Here is a 25,993-nt window from a genome sequence, read left to right as displayed (position 1 = left end):
TTATTTTTTATCACTTTCATGCACATGATATAATATATTATGTTCATGAAAGTAATAAAAAATAAAATAGCCACCAGGGAAAAAATAATTGACACTAATCCAGATACAGCTATTTTTTTTAGCATCCATAAAGTTAACGCATTTGTGTTAATTGTATTACTGTATTAAAGAATATGGATAATTTTAAACAAAAAGAAAAGCAAGAGAGTCGAATCCAGCTAGCTATTCAAGCTATTACTGAAAAAAAAAAGTCATACGTACAAGCTGCTAAGTTTTATAATGTGGCAAAATCTACACTTTTTGACAGAATAAAAGGATCATCTAATAATCGAGGAGCGCCAAGAAAGATGAGCAACATCACTGAAGCTATTATTGTTGATTTATTAAAATTTATGAGTGATATAGGCTTCGGCTTGAATAGAAAAGACATGTTTATTGTTGTTGAAAACTATTTAAAAGAATCAAACCAATGTAGTCTATTCAAAGACGGCAAACCGACTAGAAAATGGTACTCCGGTTTCATGAATAAATATCGTAAAGAAATTTGCCCAAGAAAAGTAAGCGGTATGCAAACTATTAGAGCTGTGGCCACACAACCAGCTATAATTGACAATTGGTTTGAGCAATTAGCAGTAGCATATAATGAACATAATTTAGGCGATAAGCTGTTTCAAATATTTAACTGTGATGAGTCTGGTTTGTAATTTGATCAAGGCAAAGTCAAAATTATTTGTAGAAAAGGAACAAAAAACCCTAAAAAGCTAGCACCATTGAATGAAAAGCAAATGTCAACAATCTTGACTTGTTGTGACGCATTCAGTAATTATTTACCTCATCAAATAATTTATAAAGGCAAACATGTTATGAAAGACTGGTGCAAAGGGGGTGCCCAGAATGTTTATTATAACAGTAGTAGTTCAGGCTGGATGGAATCCGAACATTTTTTGTCATGGTTTAAAACAGTTTTTTTGCCTCACACAAACAAACTTTCAGGATTTAAAGTTCTAATACTTGATGGCCATGCTTCACATATGAGCTTAGAGTTGAAAAAAAAAGCTTTAGAAAATTCTATTTTACTTTGGCGTTTGCCGGTTCATACCAGCCATTTTTTACAGCCACTAGATGTTGGCGTTTTTAAAACAGTAAAAGGCGCATGGAAGAGAATTGTCGAAAGTTATTTGACTAAAAATCACTTTCAAAGCCTGACTAATCGACATTTTCCGGCCATGTTTAAGGATCTCATCCAAAATGGTGGGTTTAAACCTGAAAATGCACGGAGTGGTTTCAAAAATACATGTATATTTCCACTCGATCATTCGCAAATTTCTTCTAAAAAAACTTCCATTGGTGCTGTGTTTCAAGCTGTTGAAAACAACAATGTTGAAAATTTATTTGATTCTTCAACAGTATCTAGTCCATTAGTTATGGGAAATGCTACCAATACACCTAACAAACCGTCAAGATTGTCAAATCGTGAATTTTTGCTTAAAAGCTTTGCTACTTTGAATAATGCTGTTCAACAAGTGGGCAAAGATATAAACAAATCAGTGTTAAATATGCTTCGAGAATAATTGACACCAACTCTAAATAAAAGAGTTCAAAAAAGTGAGAGAATAAAGCGACCAGCTAATTATAATATGACTTCGGCGGATGCCATAGCTTACGACGAAGCTGAACAAGCATCAAAAAAACAAAAATTAGATGAACAAGCTGCAAAGAAATTTACTAGAGAACAAAAAAAGATTTCCACTGCTACTTAAAAAGCGAAAAATGCACAGAAAAGAGAAGAAAAAAAAAAGTTGAGACAAAGTCAGTCGTCTAAAATACCAGGTAAAAAAGGTATAAAGACAAAGAATCAATTAGAAGACCCTCATTTTCCTCAAGCTTCAAATAACATTTTAGTATCTGATGATCTATGATATTCTTGCGATATTAATTGGACAAATAACTTAGATAACCAATGGCTTGCGTGTGAGCAGTGTTCAAATTGGTCATGCATTGAATGTGTCTTTGATTATCGTCCAACCATGGAATTTATTTGTAACGAATGTGTATAAAATAATATATATTCTTTTTTTATTAAATGATTTTATTTTTTTAATGGATTAAAATAATTATTTTAATGTTAGTATTATTTGTGTATGTGCTTTTCTGTATTTTATACGCATCTGGAATTAGGGACATAAACACCTAATTCCGGATAAAAACAATATTTTTTAAAAATAAAATAAAAGATAGATTTATATTGCAAAAATAATATTTTTTATATCATTTGATTTGTCTTGTTATGAAGTTTATTTATTTATAAAAATTATTTCAAAATTCTTTATATTGAGCTAGTTATGACAATTTAAGTCCTAAACCATCCGGAATTAGGGTTTTTTATGGTATATTCTAAAAAAATATACTATTTATTCTTAAATAAATATTCTAAACTATTATTCTTACTACTACTTATTCTAAAAAAGAGAAAACTTATTAATACCCAGTATTTTTATAGTTGCGTTTTTAACTTAATATGTAAAATACGAATTAAAGTAAAAATAATAGATATATGCATATATGTTGAAAAAATTAAGATACGCCTCCGAGTTATAAAATACGCCTCCGAGTTATAAAATACGCCACCGAGTTATAAAATAGGTTTTTGTAAATATTAATAACTCGGAGGCGTATCTTAATTTTTTCAACATGCTTCTTTTATGTAATTAATATCCAATCCAACATATATTATTTAAAAGAATAAAAAATTTTATAGGATAAATTTTAAGGTCCCCGCCAGGCGTTTAAAACACCCAACATTTTTGCCCAAAATCGAACTGGCGGGGACCCTAAAAATTGTACAAACATACTTTTTTTTGTTCAAACTTATTTTCATATAAATGGTCAATTTATAAATCGATTCGCGAGTTTAATTTCAAAAATTGATAAAATATGAAACACCCTAATATGCATATTTAATAACTTAAAATCTTTTTTCATAAACAGTTATAAAAATTTGTTTGTTTAAATTTTAATTACATAACACAATAGCAATTTCAAAAGTATCATTCTCATTCATTAAAGTTTTAATTACAAAAGCCTTATATAATTACTTGCTCTTTAGCTTGAAACTACTTAGAAATTAGAAGAAAAAAATTTCACACAAAAAAAGAGTAACAAATAAATTTTTATGTATGAAAATAGGAAGAAAAGTAAAATAAAATAATATTTATAGAAAATCGTTTTGATAAAAAGCTAAATAAAAACTAAAATAGAGTTTGTTCAAATGCAACCTTCTTTTAAAATTTTTTTCTAGAAAACATTACAACGCTTAAAATAAATATAAAAACAACCATTGCTAATGTTTTTTTCTCAGATTTACTTATGATATGATACAAAACATTACAACAAAACTATTATTAAAACATAATCAATTATCAGAATCTTTTTAACTCTCATCATGAGCTTTTATCTAAATATCAAAAAAATCTGTAAAAATGCTGATTGCCCGCGCATTCACTGCTCGTGCACTTATTTACTCCTGCTGAAGCCTATATACATATATTCAGTGATGTACCCAGGCCAATTTTAATACCGGTATACCGGTATGGGTCCCCAAATCTCTGCCTAAATTCAATTTAAAACACTTTATATTAGCACCAAGTTTGTCATAAAAAAATTAAAATGAAGCAATTCTTTATTACTTGCTGTTTTGTAATGATAAAATTTGTTATGATAATTACAAAATAGTTGTTGTTGTTTAAAAAAACAACATTTGAAAACAATTTTTAAAACAGATTTTTAATGTATTTTAAGATTAAAATATGAAATGCTTCACATTTTATATTTTTATAATTTTAAATAAAAACACTAACTTGTTTTAAAATACACTTAATACGAGTTTCTCTTCTGCTTATGTTATAATAACTGTATTTTACAATGCGATTAAACTCTATAAGCTTTAAACTTTCTCATTAAACTCTGTAAGCTTGAAGGTTTCTCATTAAACTCTATAAGCTTGAAATTTTAAAGTTTGTAACAGTATCCAATCAATTTAGTTCTTAATCATACCTGTTCAGACCAAACCTGCTCACTTGAGTCATTTTGTAGCTTTAATTAAAAAAGTAATATTGACAGCATATTAAAACAGCTTACAGTCAATTTAATTTGATAAATTATATACAGACAGAAAAAAGTTGTTGACTGCTGCCTTTTTCTTATGGAAAGCTAAAAGTAATCTTTTTTAAGGATGGTATGAAAAACCTTAACAACTCTTTCTTCTCTTTCAGATAAATACTTTTGAATCTAGAATAGAGTATTTGCAACTTTTTTCTTTAGGAAAATATTAGTCAACCAAGTAATAAGTCTTTGAAAGATCAACCAGCAAAGTTTCTTCAGTATGTATAATGAATTTCCGGACTAATTCAAACTGATTTTAAAAACTCAAATAAAAAGGCCAGGAAATCCAATTTTTTAAATTTCTTTTTTTAAATGTACACAGGGTTGATAACAAATTACTCAGTATGGGCCCCTTCTGCTTGAATCACAGACTTGATCCAGACTCTGAACTGGTGACAAGTAGTTTTAATGAAATTAGTGAAAATGGCATCCCAAGAGACTTTTAGAGCATTGACGCTATTGTGGGGATGTTCACAGGCTTTGGACTGGACATATGTTAATACGGAGTAGTCAAATGGGTGAAGGTCTAAAGAACGGGCGGCCATATATCTTTAGCCCAGAAATTTGAGAGATTTTTACTGATTAAATCGTGAATCTTTTTTGCCTTTTGTTAAAAGACTACTTTTTAATCAGAAGCGTAGAAGCAGTTCAAGGCTTTACATTATCATTTAAAATGCCTATGTAAACCTCTGAGTTGGTTTCGACACCAGAATCAATGATTACTGGTAGCATTTTTTACAATCCCTAGCACTACGTAATTATGGATTGGTAATAAATAAAAAAAGGTTATTCCATCACATTGGCATTTTTTACTATCTGATAGCACAAAGCTAAAAAACCATTACTGAGGCCGGGTGCTTAGGCGGAACTTAAACTGAATGTCATCCAAGATTTTTCTGATTTTCTTGTGTGAAATATGCCGGTTAGGAAGGGTATTAAAGATTGAATTCACCATAGAATCTTTTTATTAGGAAACAGTAAAATCAGCGCACTTTTCATGACACCAAATTCCAGTGCCATTTTTCTCATTGATCTGACTGGGTTATTCCAAATCTGACTTCTTAAGACATGAATGAGCTTTTTAGTTCAGGCCGGCTTTTTATTTTCAGTCTACTTGCATTCAACTGTTCCAGACTTCAAAAATTGGTTGATTGTATTGTAAATGGTTGATTTTGTGGCTCCCAATGGTTTAATTATGTCCCAGAGCAGAACCCCATTCTAGAAGATTCTGTTATTGCAAAATTCAGCTCAGACATCTTATTATTTGTTACAGATTTTTGTTTGTTTTAATAATTGAGGCATAGATGTTTAATTTTATTATTTGAGTCATAAATGCCTTAAAAATTAAAATTATAGTGTGAAAGTTTGAAAGTCTAGAAATTTATCGTGCATACTGTATAATATTGCTAAGATCAGTGTAGTTCACAATCAGGCTGTTTTTGAAAGTTAATCAGTAATTATTTTATATATATATATATATACAAAAATATATATTTTGTTTAATGGAAAAATATCACATCATTACCTCATCTTTGAAACTATTGAACAAACAAAATGAATTAATATCGAAATATCGCCATGAAAACAAATTTGCTATCTGGAACTTTAACGTCATCTAAGCTCACACTGTATTGCATTTTTGTATATAATTTTTGTTGTTGTTATGGTTGTTTGTAACGTCTGATGATCGCATAAAGCGTGAAACTCTGAGTTATGTTACAAATTTAATTTCATTATTCTTATATTATTATATATATATATATATATATATATATATATATATATATATATATATATATATATATATATACATACACACGCACACACACATTAGGGTGATTCAAAAAACAATATTTTTGAAAAATATCTGCAGCTCTCACCTTAATGTGTTCTATATGATAAAATAACTCTGGATTTAAAAGTTTTTGAATAAAAAATATTTTTAACAGTGCTTAAAAATATTTTTCATTCAAAAAACATTTAATGTGTCCTTAATTTAACAAAAAAGAAAAAGAAGGTTTTTCGAAAGTATGTCTTGTTGGGTCTCGAAAGAAGGAAAATTATATAAAAACTTTAAAAAATTATAATTATTTTATAAAAAAACATTGATAAAAAAAATCATAACTAAAAAACTTTGTAAACATACATATTTTTCAGTTTTAGTTACTGCCTAAATGATAAAGATATCATTTAGGCAGTGAAATCTAAAATAAATTTTTTTAATAAAATGATTATTATTTTTGAAATTTTTATATAGTTTCGCTTCATTTGAGATCCAACAAGACATACTTTTGAAAAAAAATTTAATTTAATAATATTAAGGACCCATTAAATGCTCAAGGGCCTTGATACACCCCTTTAAATATTTTTTATTCTAAAAAATTTTAAATCCAATGTTAATTTATCATAAAAAACACATGATGCAAGCTGCAGATGTTTTTCAAAAATGTTGTTTTTTGAATCACCCTTATATATATATATATATATAATATATATATATATATATATATATATATATATATATATATATATATATATATATATATATATATATATATATATATATATATATATATATATATATATATATATATATATATATATATATATATATATATATATATATATATATATATAAAGTATACAGATATAAAGTGTGATCGCACCTGCTTTCCAATCAAGGCTATGTATATATATATATATATATATATATATATATATATATATATATATATATATATATATATATATATATATATATATATATATATATATATATTGTTATTTTTAAATAAAGTAGTATAAATTTTTTTATTATTTGTTATTTACTATAAAATTGTCTATGTATTTTCTTTTTAATATAAATGTTAGATATATTATTTATTATATTACTATTTATTTTATTTACTATTTATTTAAGTGAATTAGTGAAAATTATTTATTATTTATATTAAGTATATTTACTTATGCAACTTTCTTAAATATGCTTATCTAAAGCTTTCAAATTCAATTTTATACTTTATTCAAAAAAACTACTATTTTTTAATTTTTTTAACACTATTTTTTATTTTTAAATGATTGTTTTAAAAAGTTTGTTTTTTCATATATACTAAGTAGTTTGCAATATAGGGTGAAAAGTTTGATGGTTTTAACATCCTTCAAGAAAACTTTAAACTTGGTTTTGGATCAAGCAAAGAGTTTGCAGAGTTTCTCAAAGAGAGGTAAATGTTATTTTTAAGGCTGAATATTTTATTTATCATTTTCAAGATTTAAAAAGCTTTTTTTTATTGAGTCAAGTTATTAAGACAAGTTATATAATCTGAAATAAAAGTTGAGAATTTTTTATTAATTATAAATTATGGAATAAAAAATATTACTTCGTAAAAATTTTAATTTTTAAGCATGTTTTTATTTATTTATCTTTTTTATCTTCCAAAGGCCATGAGTCACTACTGTCGAGTAGTAGTGGCTTACAAGTATACTTATGTTACTTTAAAATACCGCTTGTTGAAATTCTAGCCAAAATATTTGAAAGCTCAAATGGGTTTAAGTAAGTTTAAACTTGAGTTTAAATGAACTATGGTTGTTAAATACAACTAAATAAACATTTTTAACTTTTTGATATTTTTTCAAAAAAGGTTTAAGTTCAGTTGGCACTCTTATGCGAAATGTGCTACACCTAAGGCTTCATCATAAGACCTTATGCATGTATATCAGCCCTCACTATTAGGGATGATACATGTATATGTGTGTGTATATATATATATATATATATATATATATATATATATATATATATATATATATATATATATATATATATATATATATATATATATATATATATATATATATTATTCCTAATAGTGAGGACTGATGTATATATACATAAGGACTTGCGATAAAGCCTTAGGCGTAGTGCATTTCGCATATGCAAAGAGTGACATAAGCTACGCTATTTAGGTTCAGTTAACAACTTTTTCGTTTTGTAACATTTAAATAACTCTAAATTTAATATTAAGCAGTTTTTTAAAGCAAGTTTAAGAATTTTTACAACAACTAAAGACTTCACATTAAAAGTGTTTGTATAATTACAATTTTTTTTAGCTAAACATTAACTTATAGAAGTTAATAAGGCTAGGAAAATATCAGTTAGGAAATGTTCATATGCTGATATAAAATCAAAAAAATCCTGGAATCCTGGAGTTTGAACAATTTTTATGACAGGCGTGACTCTGGACTCCGGGTAAAAATAGGAACTCCTGTATTAATTAAAGGCATTGAAGATCTCTGAAGTATGAAATCTATTTGTATATAATTTTTGTCAATATTAATCTTCTTTTATTTTTTAGTTTCTTTTTTATTTTTCATTTTTTTTATTAAACTTAAAAAAAAATAACTCCAAAAACAATGAGTAAATAAAAACTCCTCTTTTTCAAAACAATAAAACACTCTTTATACTTTTTTCACAATGTTTTTAAAAATATGAGAAGGAGCTTATATGTTTTTGTTAAATGCACAAAATAAAATCTTTTTGATCATTTATGATCATAAGTGGCTCATTTGATCATTTTTGATCATAAGTGGCTAGTGATTACTGATTTTAACACCAAATTTTTGATCATTTATGATCATAAGTGGATCATTTGATCATTTTTGATCATAAGTGGCTAGTGATTACTGATTTTAACACCAAATTTTTTGTGCTAGTAGTTTTATTTACTTTGACAACAATGTTATCAAAACATTATAAGAATATTTTATAGGTATTTAATAATTTGATTTTTGTATGGCTATATAGTATTTTTGATTTTGTTTTATGAAGTTATTTTGATACTTATCATAGGTTTAACATAAAAGTAATTTTACAATGTTTTATAGGTGTAACATAGAAGAGACATATTCAAAAAGTTTAACTAAACTTGCACTTAAATGTTCTGCTGTAAATTCACATGTTGGGTAAGGAAACCATATTTTGATTGAATGTTATTATAATCAGTAATCATTTAATAACCCACCTTTCGTAAACAGTTCTTATTTAATAGCTTGAACTTCATATTTAATAACCTGAACTTCCTATTCAATAGCCTGAACTTCATATTTAATGGCCTGAACTTCATATTTAATAGCCTGAACTTCCTATTCAATAGCCTGAACTTCATATTTAATGGCCTGAACTTCATATTTAATAGTCTGAACTTCATATTCAGTATAAATTTAATAACTGGATCATTATATACAAAACCATTTATTAGTTTAAAATAATCATTAGAATTTTATCACATGCAATTTAAAAGCTTAAATATTTTTCCACTTGTTTTGATTTTTTTTTAGTTTTACATTTTTGTTTTTTTGGTGACATGGTCAAACTTTTTAATTTTAAATTTTGGTTTAAGTTTTCAATTGAACCAAGTATAAATGTTTTGCATTGTTTTTAATGTTCATTCAAAAAATTTAACTATTATTATTATTCTTTAAAAGAACATAAAAGATAAATATAAAAGTTTATTTGATTTTGATATTTAATTTACAGATGTGCCAGGTACCTGACCTGGCTTTGGTACCTGACTTGGCCCTGGTTTTTTGGCAATTTTTCCTGGGTACCAAGAATGTAAAAGTGCCAGGTATCTGGCTTGGATTATCCTGCTGATTTTTCCGGGTACTTAGAATATATGTGCCAGGTACTATTTTGGTTTGGATCCAAAAAAATCGCAGGGAAACTTGGACTAAGCTGGTTACCTGGCACATCTCTAGTTTAGTTCTGTATATATAAAATATTAAAAAATATGCTATATGTGATTTTCATAATTGCATAATTTTTTTTGTTTAATAGTACATTTGAACCCTGCTGGAAATTTCTTCAAAGCTCTACAGAAAAACTAGCGAATGTTCATAGTCAAATTATACAAAATTTAAATGAAGTTAGTAAGTCATTAAAAGATTATAGTGAACAGCAGAAAGAAAAGCAAAAGCAGGTATCTGTTGTCTCTTATCTTGGTAGTTGAATTTGTAACATTTAAAAGTTTCATTATAATCAGTATTATCAAAGATACTTCCGCCATTTTAAATTATGTTTCTATTATGTAGAAAAGTTCTTCTACATAGTTTTAAATTATGTTTTCATCATATAAAATAGGCATAACAGTATACAACCACTCCTTGTAAGCTGTTATAAATTAAACTTTAAATTTTTATTTTAGATGAAAGAGGATTTTTCATCCACATCTGATGCTGTTGCTAATCTTCAAAATCTTAGCTCAGCTTTATTAAAGGTTTGCTTCAACTTTAAACTTCAAATTTTTGTTTCAACTTTAATAAAATAGTAAATAAGATTAAATAAGGCCGAAGATGTAAAATAACTGTAGTGGTTCAGTAACTGGTTAGTGGTTTTCAAATGCCAAAACCATGCCTAAAATATACATGTAAAAAATAGATTCAACATATCTTGCTGCAACAAATTTTTTAAACAAATTTTTTCTGTGTATTTGATAACTTGAATTTGATTTAACGTTTTTAGAACAAAATATTTTGTTCTAATTTTTTGCTATGCAAATTCTTAAGTCTTGTAGGAGGCTTCCTAGGCAAAGACTTAAGGGGTAAACAGATTCTATTTGATGACCAGCCTCGCACCCCTTCTTCATCTATTAGGCTGATATATTTTTAATACATTGTTTCCAGTTTAGGATGTTGAATGCTGGATCTTCTTGTCTCAATGCATGGGTTTTGCTTGTGTCTCTGTTTTTATGACTAGGCAACTCATTCTATTATCTCCTAATGAGGGTACAGTCTAAAACTCAGTTTTATGGTTCTGATGACTGGTAGTCAGGTTTCCCAAACTCTGTCATAGCTCTCAGTGAGGCTGATTCCATCAACATCTGAAAAATATCGAAGTATTAACAGTGCCATGTTGTGCACAGATGGTGTCTCTGTTTGTACTTTTGGTGTGCATTGCTTAGGCCACATTTGGAGCCCTTTGTTATGGCTTAGGGTTTATTAATAGTAATGTGGCAATTGCTTGGGCTATTAAACAGTGTTCTGAGTACTATCTATGCTTCGAGTCAAATTCTTTAACAAATTTAAAATGGAATAAAGTATCAAAAACAATAAAACACAAAAAACCATCATCATCACCAAGTTCTCTAAACCTATCATTCAATAATATTCGTGGCCTTCAAAGTAACTTTTCTTCTGTTAAGTCTTATCTCCTGCAAAGTTCACCAGACCTACTTGCTCTTTGTGAGACTAATTTGAGTTCAGCTGTCTCATCTTGTGATCTTAGTGTTGATGGTTATCTTCCTTTAATTTGTAAAGAAATAGTCACATGCTTGGCCTGGGCATTTACATTTGTAAGAATTCACCCATTTGTCGGGAAACTAGGTATGAATCCACAGACTGTTCTTTTATGTGGTTTTGTTTAGCACCACTTCACTCTATCGCCTTTCTCTTTGTTCTATATTACTCTCCATCTCAAGACTGCACTCTTTTTGATGGTATTTCTGATCATATTAACCAAACTCTCTCTCTTTATCCATCAGCCAATATTGTTGTAGTCGGTGACTTTAATGCTAATCGCACTAAATGGCTTGGCTCTAGTGTTAGTGACTCTGCAGGCATTAAAGCCCATACTTTTGCCTTTCTCAATCCCTAACTCAAATAGCCATTTTTCCAACTCGCTTTCCAAACAACCCAAATCATTTACCTTCTCTACTCGACTTATGTCTTGTTTCTGATCCTAGTCAGAGCTCAGTTTCTCCACATTCACTCTTAGGTGCTTCAGACCACGGTTTGATTTCTCTAAAACTGTTATCTCATTTTTCTTCATCATCTGAATCTTTCTATCATTGTACCTCTTACTACTACCTTAAAGCTAACTGGGACTCTTTCCATGATTTTCTTTGTGATGGCCCTTGGGTAGAAGTTTTTTGTCTTCCTGTTGACAAACGTGCTTCTTACATAACTTCATGGATTCAAGCAGGCATGGAATCTTTTATTTCCTCTCAACAATTCCAGGTCAAGCCTCACTCTTCTCCATGGTTTTCCTCACATTGTGCTTCTGCTATTGCCAATCAAAATCGTTACTTCCATATCTATCTGCAAAACAATTTTCCAGAAAACAGATGTCTATTTATTACTGCTAGAAACCATTGTAAAAAGGTTTTGCCTAATGCCCAAGCCTGCTGTTCTCAGGTCATGAAATCTCGTATTTTATCACAAAAATTAGGCTCCTGTGACTTCTGGAGAATCTTTAGTAGTATCAATAATAAAGGTAAATCTGTAATTCCACCTCTCTTGTATGGTTCAGACTTTGTCACCTCACCTAAAGATAAAGCTGAATTGTTTGCTAAGAACTTTTCATCAATATCACCTCTTGATTTCACTAGTTGCATTCTAACTGATATAGCTGTCAAACAGGTTGATCAATTGATCCATTGCATTGCATTAGACTCTTCTACAGCTTGTGGCCTGAACAGCATACCTGTTATAGTCTTCAGAAGTGTTCTCCGGAGCTGTGGTCTATACTTTCAAAACTATTCATTAAGTGTTTATCAGATTCTTGTTTTCCAGCCTGCTGTAAAGCGGCATCTGTTATCCCTATTTTCAAAAATTCTGGAGAGCGATCTGATTCGTCAAACCACCTTCCCATTAGTCTTCTTCATATCATAAACAAGGTTTTTGAATCTTTAATTAACAAACTTTTAATCTCTGATCTTGAATATAATAACTTATTTTCTGATCATCAATATGGATTTTGATCTTCTCGTTCTACAGCAGGTTTGTTAACAGTAATAACTGATAGGCTTTATCGTGCATTAGATAAAGGTGGAGAGGTTAAGGCCATTGCTCTTGACATTTCAAAAGCTATTGATAAAGTCTGGCATGCTTTTCTTCTCCATAGACTTTTTTCTTATGGTGCATCTGGTAACATCTTTAAGATTATTGAATCCTTCCTTTCCAATCATAGTATAAAAGTTGTCCTCGATGGACAGCACTCTTCTTCATTTCTTGTAACTTGAGGGTTCCTCAAGGTTCTATTCTTGACCCTATATTATTTTTAATTAACATGAATGATCTTCCAGATATTCTCACATCTAAGGTGGCAATGCTCGTTGATGGTACTACCATTTATTCTTGTCATGATAAGAAGCAAACACTCTCTGATTGCTTGGAGGGGGCATTTGAGTTTGGAAAGGATCTCACTCCTGCTACAGCATGGGGCTCGCAGTGGCTGGTGAACTTTAATTCTGATAAAATTCAATTTTTTTCAGCCAATCGTTATCACAATAATTTAGATCTTCCTATATTTATGAACAGTAATGTACTCGATGAGTCATCTACTCTTCATCTTCTAGGATTAACTCTTACATTCGATCTTTTTTGGAAACCATATATCAAATCTGTTGCAAAATTAGCATCTGTTAAGGTTGCTATCTGCTAATCTCTTTATCGAGCTCAACACTTTCTTACTTTGTGTTCTATTCTCTATCTCTATAAATCTCAAATCCATCCTTGTATGGAATACTGTTGCCATATCTGGGGCAAATCTTCTAATGATGTGCTTTCTCTTTTAGACAAGGTGCAAAAAGGCATTGTAAACATAGTTGGACCTGCTCTTGCAACCAACCTCCAACCATTATCACATCGTCGTAATGTTGCTTCTCTTTCTCTTTTCTACAGATACTATAATGGGCACTGCTCTGGAGAGCTAGGGTCTTTTGTACTAAACTACTAAAATTCACCTACCTACCTACTAAAAAACACCACCTACAAAAATTGATTTTCATGTTACTCCTCATTCAATTAAGTCTCATCCTTTTTCTATGACTTTTCCTAAGTGCTCCAAAAACTCTTATTCCCTTAGTTTTTTTCCTTAAACATCAGTTCTTTGGAATTCACTTCCTTCATTTTGCTTTTCTGATTCATATAATTTGCATTTCTTTAAGTTGTCTGTCAATCATTATCTTGCTCTACAATCTTTATCTCTTCTCTTCCAGTAATTTTTTATTTATATTAATTAATTTTTTAAAATTACAATTAAAAAACATTTACTTTTTAAAATTACGACATAATATTAATTACTTCAAAATGAGTTAAATATTATTTGTCTTTATTTTTTTATTATTACTATAAGGAAATATAAAATAATGCCTATAAAAGAAATAATTCCTATAAAGGAATGTTTTTTATTTTATTTTTTTTAATATTAGATAAATAAATTTAATATCACATTTTTAAAAATGTTTGATATTAACAAATTTTCTCGACATTTGCATAAATGAATTAAAATATGTTAAATTTTTGAATTTTAAGTGAATATTTTTTAAATTTCTAATTGCAGCTTTGCAACTACAAATGCTTCTTTATTTAAAAAAAATAGAGAGTAACAAATTACATTAATTTATTTACTTTATTAAAAGTTTATTATTTTATTAATGATTTTGTTGTGAAAGGTTATTTTTCCGAACATCTTTTATTAAAAATATATATTGCCGTATATAAAATCATATTGCTGTATATATTAAAAAATAATTGCTGTGATTTAACTTGCATTATTATAAAAAAAAAAATTGACTTTTGTCAAAAAGTCAAAAGCCAAAAATAAAGGTTTTGTGCTTTTTTTTTCGATGCAGCCGTTTATTTAAAATTTAATTTTGAGTAATAAAAAAATGTTTAGGAAGGAAAACCGAAAAAACCATTGCGATAAAAATTAGTTGATTTTTTTTTAAGAATAAATAAAATTTAAATATTGAACAATATTTAGTAATATTTTAAAATAAATTTGACAGCTAAGTTATACCCAGGCATTAACTTTAATTTTAATAAATTTAAATATATTTTTAAAATCAAAGTTGAATTATATATTTTTTAAATCTAAATTAAATTATATATATTTTTTATCAGAATAAAATTATGTAATTTTATTAAATTAGTTTTAAATTAAATCATATATTTTTTCCAGAATTAAATTAAATTATCTTTGCTTCAAGCTTAAAGTATTAGCGTTTTCCAAGCGAAAAAGTTAATCATTTCAATAAAATAAAAGCAAAATAAGAATAAATTTTTAATTTTGTTTGAGTTTTTTTCATTAGTAAATAGCACTTACATCTAGCATAATTAACATTCAAACTTTTTTAACAAATATTTTTACATAATTATCATTCAAAAGTTACTTCTTTTATCTTACCACTTATAGAATAATTTAAAAGTTAAAAAATGATAAAAAGTTGCTTAACCAAAGTTTCTTACTGCTTTTGTAATATCACTTAAGATGTAAGTAAATTGCTCTACAAATAACACTTTAAAACAAGGCCTGTATTTAGGTATGGTTACACTGCACAATAAATCGACAAATGTGCAAATGTTTGTTCAAAAAAAGACAGAAAAATGAATGTGCTGTTTCTTTTTTTTTTGTTTATGCTAATGTTGGCGTTCACTTATTTTTATTTTTTTTAATAATCATGTGATTGAAAGTTTTTTATTTAGTAAAAAACACATATTTATAATTAAAAACAATTAGTTACTAAAATTCAAAATTTCAAATGCTTTAAGAGAAACCTTAAACATGATTACTTTCTTCAAAAGCATTTCTTTTATGTAAAATAAGTAAAATAACTAAGTATGCTATTAGAAAAAGTAGTTATGTTTTAGCATGGGTTTACAAAAGCATGCAAAATTTTACTTAAAAATAAATGCATTTGCAATTACTTTAAAAGAAACCATGCTTAAACATTTTTATTTATTTAAACTTTTGCCAATAAAAAAAATTTACAGTCGTAACTTATAAAGTTACGACTGTAAATTTTAATTCTTTTTCCTATATCTTTCTGTAAATTTTAATATTCTTTTTCCTATATCTTTGAAAAAAAAACTCTTTGTTTTTGTATTTTTACACTGATGTTATTTTAAAGGATAATTTTTTTTGTATGGATATGTATATTTATGTAGTGATAATTTTTTTTTGTATGTTTCAATGAATTTTACAAATTACAAATTTACAATTAATATTTATGAAATATTTACAATTAACATTTATAAAAAGTCATGTAAACTTTACTGCAAAACAAATTTTATATTAAAAACACTTTTTTAAAAAGTGTTCAAAAAATTCTTTCTAAAATTTAATACAAATTTAAAATGTGTTTAAATTTGAATTCAATTAATGATTTTATTGATTTTTCATAAATAGAATTATTTTGTTGGTCTTATTTATATTGTATTGTATGTAATGTAAGAATTTTTAACTTATCTCAAAGTAACATATTGTAACATTTTTTTAATGAAAAAAACAAACAGGCTAAAGAACTCTATGAACAGCGTTCACAAGATGTAGAAAATTGTCGGAAAGATTTTATGAATCTAAAAGTCAGTCTTAAGGATATCAAAAGTGTGAGTTGTTATTTAGTAATATGTTTTAAAAGTTTTTCATTAAAGTTTTGTCTATGTTATGTTTGTCTTTTCACAAAATTTTTTTGTAGTATATATGACTTTTTAAAAATAAATTTAAAAAGGTTTTTTTTAAAAAAAATTCAAAATAGGTATTCTATTGTCCCAGATAATTTGGTACAATATTTTTCTTTTAGATTTTTAAATAAGTCATTTTATTAACTTTTATTTTATTAAAATAAGTTTGCATGTTTTCACGTATTAGGCATTTCAAAAATTTGCATAAAAAAAACTCAGCTAAATAAACATAAAACAATCTCTCTAATTCAAATTTTATGAATGAAAATGAAAGTTTGAATTGAAGAGATTTTTAAATTATATAAGTTGACTTTTTACAGTGGCATTTGATCAAATTATGGAGGTTTTTGAGTTAAGATGATTGCAATTTGAGAGGTTTACTGTAGTAACAATTATCTTGACAGAAATTAAAAACAAAAATAAAATTATTAAAATACTAAAGTAAAACTCTTTATAAGTATGAAAATTATTTTGAACCACATTTATAGTTTGGAATAAAACTGAATGAAACTTTGATCTTTTCTATTCATCAGAAGTAACAAATTACTTTTGATGAATTTTTTTGTCAAAATGTTCATTTAAATTATCAAAGACTATTTTTTATTACTTTTTTTGTTTAAAATGTATTTTTTATGATAAATAAATTTTTTTTATATTCAAAGTTATTGCAGACTAAAATGTTTATTTAACATCATCAAATATAAATATATTCTACTTTTTAATATTCTAAAAATTAGTTTGTGTACTCGTATTTACTTGTGTATATGAAAATTATTTTGTTTAATTAAAATTTCTTTTATTTAGGCTGAAGTAAAGTTTAAAAAGTCTTGTAAGCAGTTTAAATTTTTTTTGTTTGTTTTTGGCATAAAGATGATGTAATAATTTTTGATAAAGATGATATAATGATTTTCGATAAAGATGATGTAATGATTTTTGATAAAGTCGATGTAATGGTTTTTGATAAAGATGATGTAATGATATTTGATTAAGATGATGTAATGATTTTTGATAAAGATGATGTAATGATTTTTTATTGTCTGAATATTTTATTTTAGAATTATTAATAAAAAAAATTAAATTAAAAAATAAAAAAAAATTTCAACAGTATTTAAACTTTAATCCAAAAGTATTCAAAGTTGTATAAAAAGCCTAAAATAGTAATTATAATTCTTGTTTTTTTAAAACCAAAATTTTTCAGAATTTTCATAAAGTTTAAACATCATCATTGTTGGCATTTTTTTACTTTCTACTTGTTAATTATTGCTTACATCAGAGGTCAAATAATTTGATTTTTACTACATATTACTTGAATTTCTCTTTTGTTTTCTTTGTTTTTTTGTTTGAAATTGTATTTTTTTTAAATAAAATTTATTTTTTGCAGTGTGCTGATTTTCTGGTTTTTTGATTTGGTTAAAATTTTAGGTGAAGATTACAAACAACTGGTTGACAAACGGGAAAATGCTCGTAAGGATTTTCATGAAAAGATGTGCACAATATCTCAGGTGGGTTTAATATGTTTCAACATAATTGTTTTAGTTAAACATTCTCTAGAGATGTCAAAAATAAGTTTAATGTCAAAATAATGTTTTAGGTAAACATTCTTAAAAATAAAATATATAGTTAGACCTTTTCCTTAAAAATTTACAAAATTTAATTGATTACATTATATAATATACTTAATGCCCTTAGCATCTGTAATACTTTACTATTAATTTCTTCATAATTTAGCTTTGTGTATCAATTTTTTCAGCTGCATCAGTATTATATAGTAACATAGTAACATGTATAACATAGTGTAATAATAATAATTTTTTATATTATATTATAATGTAATCATATTTTTGATCCATAGTTGACATGCACTTTACATTTTTTTAGTTTTAGCTTGAAAAGCCAGGTTTGCATCCATTTAATCCTGTCCAGATTGTATTATAATTTTACTCTGTCTTTATCATTTTTGATAACTTTCTTGAGCTTTGTGTTATCTGTGTACATTTTGCAAATGGTTTCATATAAATTGGTAGGTTTTAATAAATATAACAAAGAGTCTCTCTCAAAGGTTTCAAAACAGAACCTTGAAGAGCTCCTCTAGTTATCTTGATACAATCTGAAATTGAATCTCTAAATATTAGAAATTGTTTGCAGTTTGTCAAGAAAGCTTTGATCCAATTTAGAAGGTCGTTGTTTATACTAAACTTTTGTAGCAGCCTAATATGCAAAACATTATCAAATGCTTTTGCATAGTCAAGAAGTCCTTTGTTTATAAAATATTTTGGTAAAAGTCTTTGAAAATCAACATGATTTCATTTTGAAATTAAGTCATGTTGATTTTTTGAAAGCAAAAGTAAAGTAACATTGGCTGTGAGCCAAGATCTTGGAACTTTGTCAGATTTTATTGAAAGTTGGACGATTGAAGATAGTGGAGCTGTTATGATATTTAGCATATGGTTTTAAAATATAAATTTTTTCATCACCTATTGAGTTATTTCATCATCTATTGACTTATTTCATCACCTATTGACTTAATTTTAATTTTTTCATCACCTTATTTTCATTACTCACTTTTAGGTTTTATTAAAAAAAAATGTTTTAATAGATTTCTATTTACTGATCACGAGTTATACTTATTACTTTATGTAATAAAGTTTTATTTCATAATGTATTTATTGTTAGTATGCTTATAACTCTAAATTATCTTGATTAGACTCGCTTATGACTCTAAATTATCTTGATTAGACTCGCTTATGACTCTAAATTGTCTTGATTAGACTCGCTTATGATTCTAAATTATCTTATTTTTTTGATTATTAGTTGTCAAAATCTTAAAATAATTTTCAATTTTTTGATTCGCATTTATAATCTTGAAATTAATAATTTCCTTCAAGTTGTTGCCTACAAAAGTTGACAAATTTTTAATCCGAATTTTAGGCTCCTTAGCCATGATGAAGGCTACTTACCTAGGTGAAAAAAAACTCTGGTTTAAAACCCCTGATTTATTTGTGGGTAAGGTTTGGAGGAGCTTGCAAACCTTGGATGGTAATCTTCCTAATGGTAATATAGCATTTAAAAATCCTGGTCTAAAACTGTTTTATGCTAAGAAGGGTATCAGGTAAAAAAAATTTCAACCTTCCATAATGCCATTAACTTAGAAAATGGTGTTATAGAAACTTGTCCAAACAAGCCACAGTCCAAACCACTTAAGTGTGGAAACATGGGTGTTAAAACTTTTTTTTTCAAATAAAATCTTATAAAATCCTCTATCTTTATTCAAAATTTTATATTTTTGGAAAGAAAATCCTCTAAATGAAATGCAAAATTGTCTCTAAAATTCTCTAATATTCTCTTTTTCTTATGAAAACTTTGTGCGAGGCCACCTTGTAATTACTTTTGGTTTCAAGAGCATTGTTGTATGTTTTACTGTTTTTATAAGCTTATTGAAAGTTTCTTTCCTGTTTTTATAAGCTGTAAAAGCAGTTTTTTTTATAAAACTTCAGATGAAGCTTTTCTTTCTATATGTCTTTAAATTAAACAATAATCAGTTGAGTTGCTTTTGTGCTCCGTAGGTGCACTTATGAAAATTGGAAGCTTATGAACTATTTTGTGATTAAAACTATTGTGTGTAAAATTTCATTTACAGACATTTGTCTGCAAATCATCATGTTTTTTTTTTTTGTTTTTTTGCTGTTCTAGGAAGAACATAAATGATTATACAAGTTTGCTTGCTACTGTGAACTTTGCTTACAACTGTGAGCTAAGATGGCTACCACCCTGAATAACAGTGGATTATCTCTTGTGAATTTATTAATCTTATTACACAGGAAATAGGCTCCATTATGAAAAAAGCTCCATTATGTTTTTATGAGTTTAAATTGTTTCATTGAGTGAAAATTAAAAGTTAAAAATAAAAATGAAATGAAAAAAAAAATTTAAAAAAAAAAATTGTTTTTTAACGCAAAATTTTATATTTCTTGCTATTATATTAACAAATATTAAAAGAAATTATGAAGCAACAAAATAAAAAACTAAAACTTAAATTAAAATATTAATATCAATAAAATTGTGTGTTGTTATAATCAACATAAATTGTTATAATTAAAACAACAAATATTAATAGACAAATATTAAAATTCAACAAATATTAAAAGAAATATTGAAAATATAAAATATATTAAAATAAGAAGCATCTAAAAAAAAAACTAAAATTTAATAAAGCACATATTTAAACAAGTCAAGCAAAAATAAAGATAAACCAGATGCTGTCATAAACTTCATCAAATAAACAAAAACTTTCTTTTTGTTTTATAAAATTCTTATAATTTCTGAAAATTTTAAAAATAAAATTCTTTTATTAAAATTTTTTAAACTCTGTTTTTGACTTCTTTTACTTGCTTTCGTTTTTCTTTTTTTTTAAATTTATATATATATATATTTTTATTATTTCTTTTCCTTCAGTTTTGTTTTTAATAAGTTTATTTGTGTTTCTGTCAATACTTCATTAAAATATTTTTTAATTTTTAACAAACTCATTGTTTGTTAATTTATAGCTTTTTTATATAAAAATATATATAAAGTTATTTTCAAAAATTTCAGAAATTGCAAACAGTAGAAGAGTATCACTTAACACAAATGCTTACTATACTTAATAAATATGGAGAAACACTTAAAGTTGAACGCTTTTTACTGGATCAAGTATGATATTTAATTTTTATTGTTACTAAATCATTGTCATCATTATTGTCATCATTGTCATCATCATTATCATCGCCATCATCATCATCATCATCATCATCATCATCATCATCATCATCATCATCATCATCATCATCATCATCATCATCAACAACAACAACAACAACAACAATAACAACAACAACAATGCAGAGCTTATTTATAAAAAGTCTAGTTGTTTATAAGTTTATCTTTAATGAGTTGAATATAAATATTCTATGTGTATGATGTGTTAGATGTATGTGTATGATGTGTTTTCACCTTTTCAGACATTTAACATTTTGACAGTTTTTTCAACTTCATTGCTATCAAAAATGTAGTTAAAATAATTGTTAAATTAAACATCTGGAATGTTTGACATGATTGGATGAGGGTGAGGATGGAAATGGGAGAGAGCTGGAATTAGATAATTTCAATGCTTCAGCTTATCAAAAACAGTATACCTACTAGTTTAATTTGTTGGGAGTATTAAAATGATCTGATGAAAACTTGATTAAAACTAATGTTAAAAGAATCTTAGATTTTTTTTTTTTTCCTGCAACACACCATTAACAATTTTTTTGCAACACAATAGATATTGCAGTTACAAAAGTTTAAAATGAAAGTTATTTCCTGCCATATATCAGTTTTTTCTATGATATATCAAACATCTTTTGTGATTATTTTCAATTAAAATGGTTTTCTGGCGTTAATTAGTCAAATAATTAAGTTGAAACCAAGTAATTTGATATGTTATAGGTTTTGAACATTGAAATTAGAACATTGAAATTAGTAAACTGGTAAACAAAAAAATAGTTTATTTTCTTTGAAGATAAATACAAGGCAGAGTTGTACATCTACTTTGATTCTCATATTTTCTGTATACTATAGGGATGTTACATAATTATCCAATTTTTTTTCGTTGACATTTTATAATTGGATAAAAATCAGGTAATTTGCAGAAAATGAATCCGCATATAGTTTTAATCTTTTTTGTTGTTGTAAATTTAATGTCAAACCACAAATACAACATAAACATAATGTTTATAAATACTGCAAAATTGCCATGCAAACAATTTTGGGCACATTCTATTCAACAATCAAAACTAAAATCAAAGAAAAGTATGACAAGCAACCTGTATATTTTTACATTTTTTTATGTTTTAAAAAAATGCTCAAATTAGCATTTTTTTAAAACATAAAGAAACTTTTTTTTTCACTGCTATCTCAACTGATGTCCTAATTTAATTGAAAAAGAAAAAACAATTAAAAATGCAAAAAATGACAACCCAGAGCCACCTATATTTTTTTTTACGTTTTTCATGTTTATGAAAAACATAATATACACTTCATGCTTGGTTGTTTTCTTTATTTTCTTTATATTTACTTTTGAATGTTGTATAGAATGTGTTCAAAATTGTTCTTATGCAATTTTTGCAATATTTATAAACATAGTTGTAATTGTGGATTTACATTAAATTTAACAACAAAAAAAAACAAACAAAAAAAACAACTCTTTCCATGGATTCATTTTCTGTGGATTATCACCCATAAAAATCTCTATCTACAATTTAAAATTAAAAAGATTCACATTTATAAAAAACTATATAAAACCCAATATATTATAACAGTATAAGTGAAATTATTTAAACAGGATCTCTGCCTGCTTTGTAAAGTATGATCACCCAAGTTGTTGGTTATTCTTAAAAAAATTTGCATATGTTAAAATATATTTTTTGATCTCAATGCTTATCTGAGACCATTTAAAATAAATTTTGTGTTTCATACTTAGTTACATATTTGTATTTTTTTCTCTTTAGACATCTTGTTTTGTTTGTTTTATTTTTGTGTAATCAGTTTTTATGTTGTTTAATCAGGATTTATATTTGTAGATCATAGATGATTTATATTTGTGGATCATAAATGATTTATATTTGTAGATCATAGATGATTTATATTCGTAGATCATAGATAATTTACATTTGTAGATCATAGTTAATTCAGGATTTATATTTGTAGATCATAGATGATTTCAGTAGAAGTATGATTACACTTACTGTGGAGCATCTTCTTGAAAATTTTGTTTCGATCAAACACACTGGCAAAGATATACCATGTAAATTTTTTTAAAAAGTTTTTTTAGATATGTAACATAAAAAATTACTGTTGTGTAACATAACAATTTAATTTATTTTTTATTTTTACAGTAGCTATTGATTTTATTGAAGTTACAATGGCAACTAATCCTGTTGATATTGATGCAATTGCTACTGCAAGTATGTATTCTTTTGAATTTTTTATATAAAGAAGTTCTTAATACCATTCTCATTTACCTCCCAAAATTTTTGAAATTAAAAAATGACTGATTTGTTTTATTTCAAAATTGAAAGATTTAACTACTACACAACTAAATTGTTTTATAAACTTTACTTATAAACGTCTTAAATTTGATTTTTTTTTAGTTAAAGAAGATAAAAAAAAGAAAAAGCTGGAGAAACGAGACAAAAAGTTAGAGAAAAAGAAAAAAAAGGAAAAAAATTTGTACGACAGTTATTTCATTTTCAGCAATTTTTTTTGTCTGTTGAAATATTGTTTATTAAGTTTGAAAACAATGAATTTTATTTACATAGTTACAACTGACCAAGTTATTTACATAGTTACAACTGACCAAGGCATCCTAATAATTTTGCCAAAGGCACTCTTGCTATTAAGATAACCTAAATTTTTATCATTATAAGAAAAAATTAAAGAGTGCAGCCATTATTTAAGTAAGTTACTAAGCAATACTGAAGGAATATAGTGATAAGCAAAATAATAATTAACAGAGAAAAAAAAGACAAATTAAATCAAATGTATTCTGAAATAGATTTTACATTTCATGGAATATTTACATATAGTACAGGCACTAATTTTAAGTAAACACCATAATAAAAAACTAAAAAAAAAAAATGTAAACAGTACAATACTTAAACAAAAACTTTACGGAATAATAATTAAGTATGAAGTTAATAATTAAGTAAGAAGTTTGATATATTTAGGACAAAATTCAATTTACTTTTATACATCTATCTAGAATATAAGACTTTTATATACCTAATTAAAATATAGCAATAAAAGAGAAGTAGATTATAATAATATACAATAAAAACATTATAAATAATATAGTAATATAAGTATCAGTAATATAATAGGCAATAATAATAAAAACTCCAGTTATTAATAATAATAATCATAATAATAATAATAACGATAAAAATAACAATTCTATTACTATTATTAATAATAATAATAACAATAATGTTAGTAATAATAATAATAATAACAATAATAACAATGATAATAATAACAATAATAAAAATAGAAATATTTATAATAGTGAGTAGGAAATAGAATAGTGATATAAAAATAATAATAATTTGAGAAAAAGTTAAGAAAGATCTAGAAGTAAAAGTTAAGAAAGATCTAGAAGTAAAAGTTAAGAAAGATCTAGAAGTAAAAGTTAAGAAAGATCTAGAAGTAAAAGTTAAGAAAGATCTAGAAGTAAAAGTTAAGAAAGATCTAGAAGTAAAAGTTAAGAAAGATCAAGTATTAGTAGTTATAAACCAGCATATGAAGTGAATAAGGTTAAGATGAATAGTAGATAGTTAGCAGTAGAGTAGCATAGGAATTTGGAAGAATACTTATTTAATAACAAATTAAAGAGACTATTTTCGAATTTGGAAAATGTAGGGAAAGGTTTTAACTCTGAGGGTAGACTATTCCATTTGCATATGCTCTGATATTTAATAGATTCATGGCCATAATAAACAGTTCTATGTTTAGGTAATTTGAAGCTTTTAGCCCATCAAAGTTGGTAACGAGTGTTTTTTTTAAGAGTAAAAAAATCAGTAAATGGACGAGGTAAGGTTTTATGTTGCTGTTTCCAAACAAACAAACAGTTGGAATATTGAATAAGATCCTTTTAATTTAAGTATCTTTGATATGTAGTAGAGGATATTAGGGTCAGAGTTAAAATGCTGAAAATAGTTTATTTTTTGGGCTTTATTTTGGAGGTGAGATCTTTTAAATGTTAGAGATTGGGTTTGTCCCCATATTTGACAAGCATATCTAAGATGAGACTCAAAAACAACATGATATATGTTAAGGAGCATTTCAAGATTAAGATAATTTTGAATTTTGGCCAACAAACTGTTAGACCTGCTTAGTTTCAGTGCTAAGTTTTGAAGATGGGATGCAAAACTTAAATTGGAATCAATTTTGATACCAAGATACTTGATAAAGTTCACAGAATCTTTTTTTGGACCATTTAATCTGAAGTTTAGGTGCTTTTTTATTTTTGTTTGACTTGATTTAAAGATAATAATTTCAGTTTTTTTGGAATTAAGTGATAATTGATTGGATAGATGCCACTAGAATAGATTTGCTAAGTCATGGTTAATATTTTTGTTTATCTTTTTAAATGATTTGTTTATTAAAAGCAGATTGGTATCATCAGCAAAGTGGTAAGCAGTGGAAAACTTCAGAGAGGTATTAATAAAGATCTTTAATAAAGAGAAGGAAAAGCAATGGTCCTAAAACAGAGCCTTGTGGGACACCATTTGTTGATTTTATTAATTCAGATTCCATCCCATTAATAGAAACAAATTGTGTTCTATTTTGAAGATAA

The 25,993-nt window shown here is 26.2% G+C and overlaps 1 protein-coding gene across 4 annotated transcripts in view; it reads left to right on the top strand.

The window, feature by feature from the left end:
• Window positions 1-25,993, top strand: part of LOC105843033 (F-BAR domain only protein 2) — a 90,587-nt gene that overhangs the window by 17,869 nt on the left and 46,725 nt on the right. For all 4 annotated transcript variants that reach the window (XM_065801098.1, XM_065801099.1, XM_065801101.1 and 1 more), the window contains exons 2-12: window positions 7,291-7,382; window positions 9,043-9,120; window positions 9,995-10,136; window positions 10,362-10,433; window positions 16,453-16,545; window positions 17,425-17,449; window positions 18,043-18,122; window positions 21,211-21,309; window positions 23,347-23,443; window positions 23,535-23,603; window positions 23,790-23,868. In XM_065801098.1, the coding sequence (XP_065657170.1) occupies window positions 7,291-7,382; window positions 9,043-9,120; window positions 9,995-10,136; window positions 10,362-10,433; window positions 16,453-16,545; window positions 17,425-17,449; window positions 18,043-18,122; window positions 21,211-21,309; window positions 23,347-23,443; window positions 23,535-23,603; window positions 23,790-23,868 (926 nt within the window). The remainder of the gene's footprint in view (window positions 1-7,290; window positions 7,383-9,042; window positions 9,121-9,994; window positions 10,137-10,361; window positions 10,434-16,452; window positions 16,546-17,424; window positions 17,450-18,042; window positions 18,123-21,210; window positions 21,310-23,346; window positions 23,444-23,534; window positions 23,604-23,789; window positions 23,869-25,993) is intronic.

The sequence above is a fragment of the Hydra vulgaris genome, chromosome 07, assembly GCF_038396675.1.
Source record: "Hydra vulgaris chromosome 07, alternate assembly HydraT2T_AEP".
In the NCBI taxonomy this organism is placed as follows: domain Eukaryota; kingdom Metazoa; phylum Cnidaria; class Hydrozoa; order Anthoathecata; family Hydridae; genus Hydra; species Hydra vulgaris.
The sequence above is the reverse complement of the archived record's forward strand: the minus strand, read 5'-3'. Positions and strand labels throughout refer to the sequence as shown.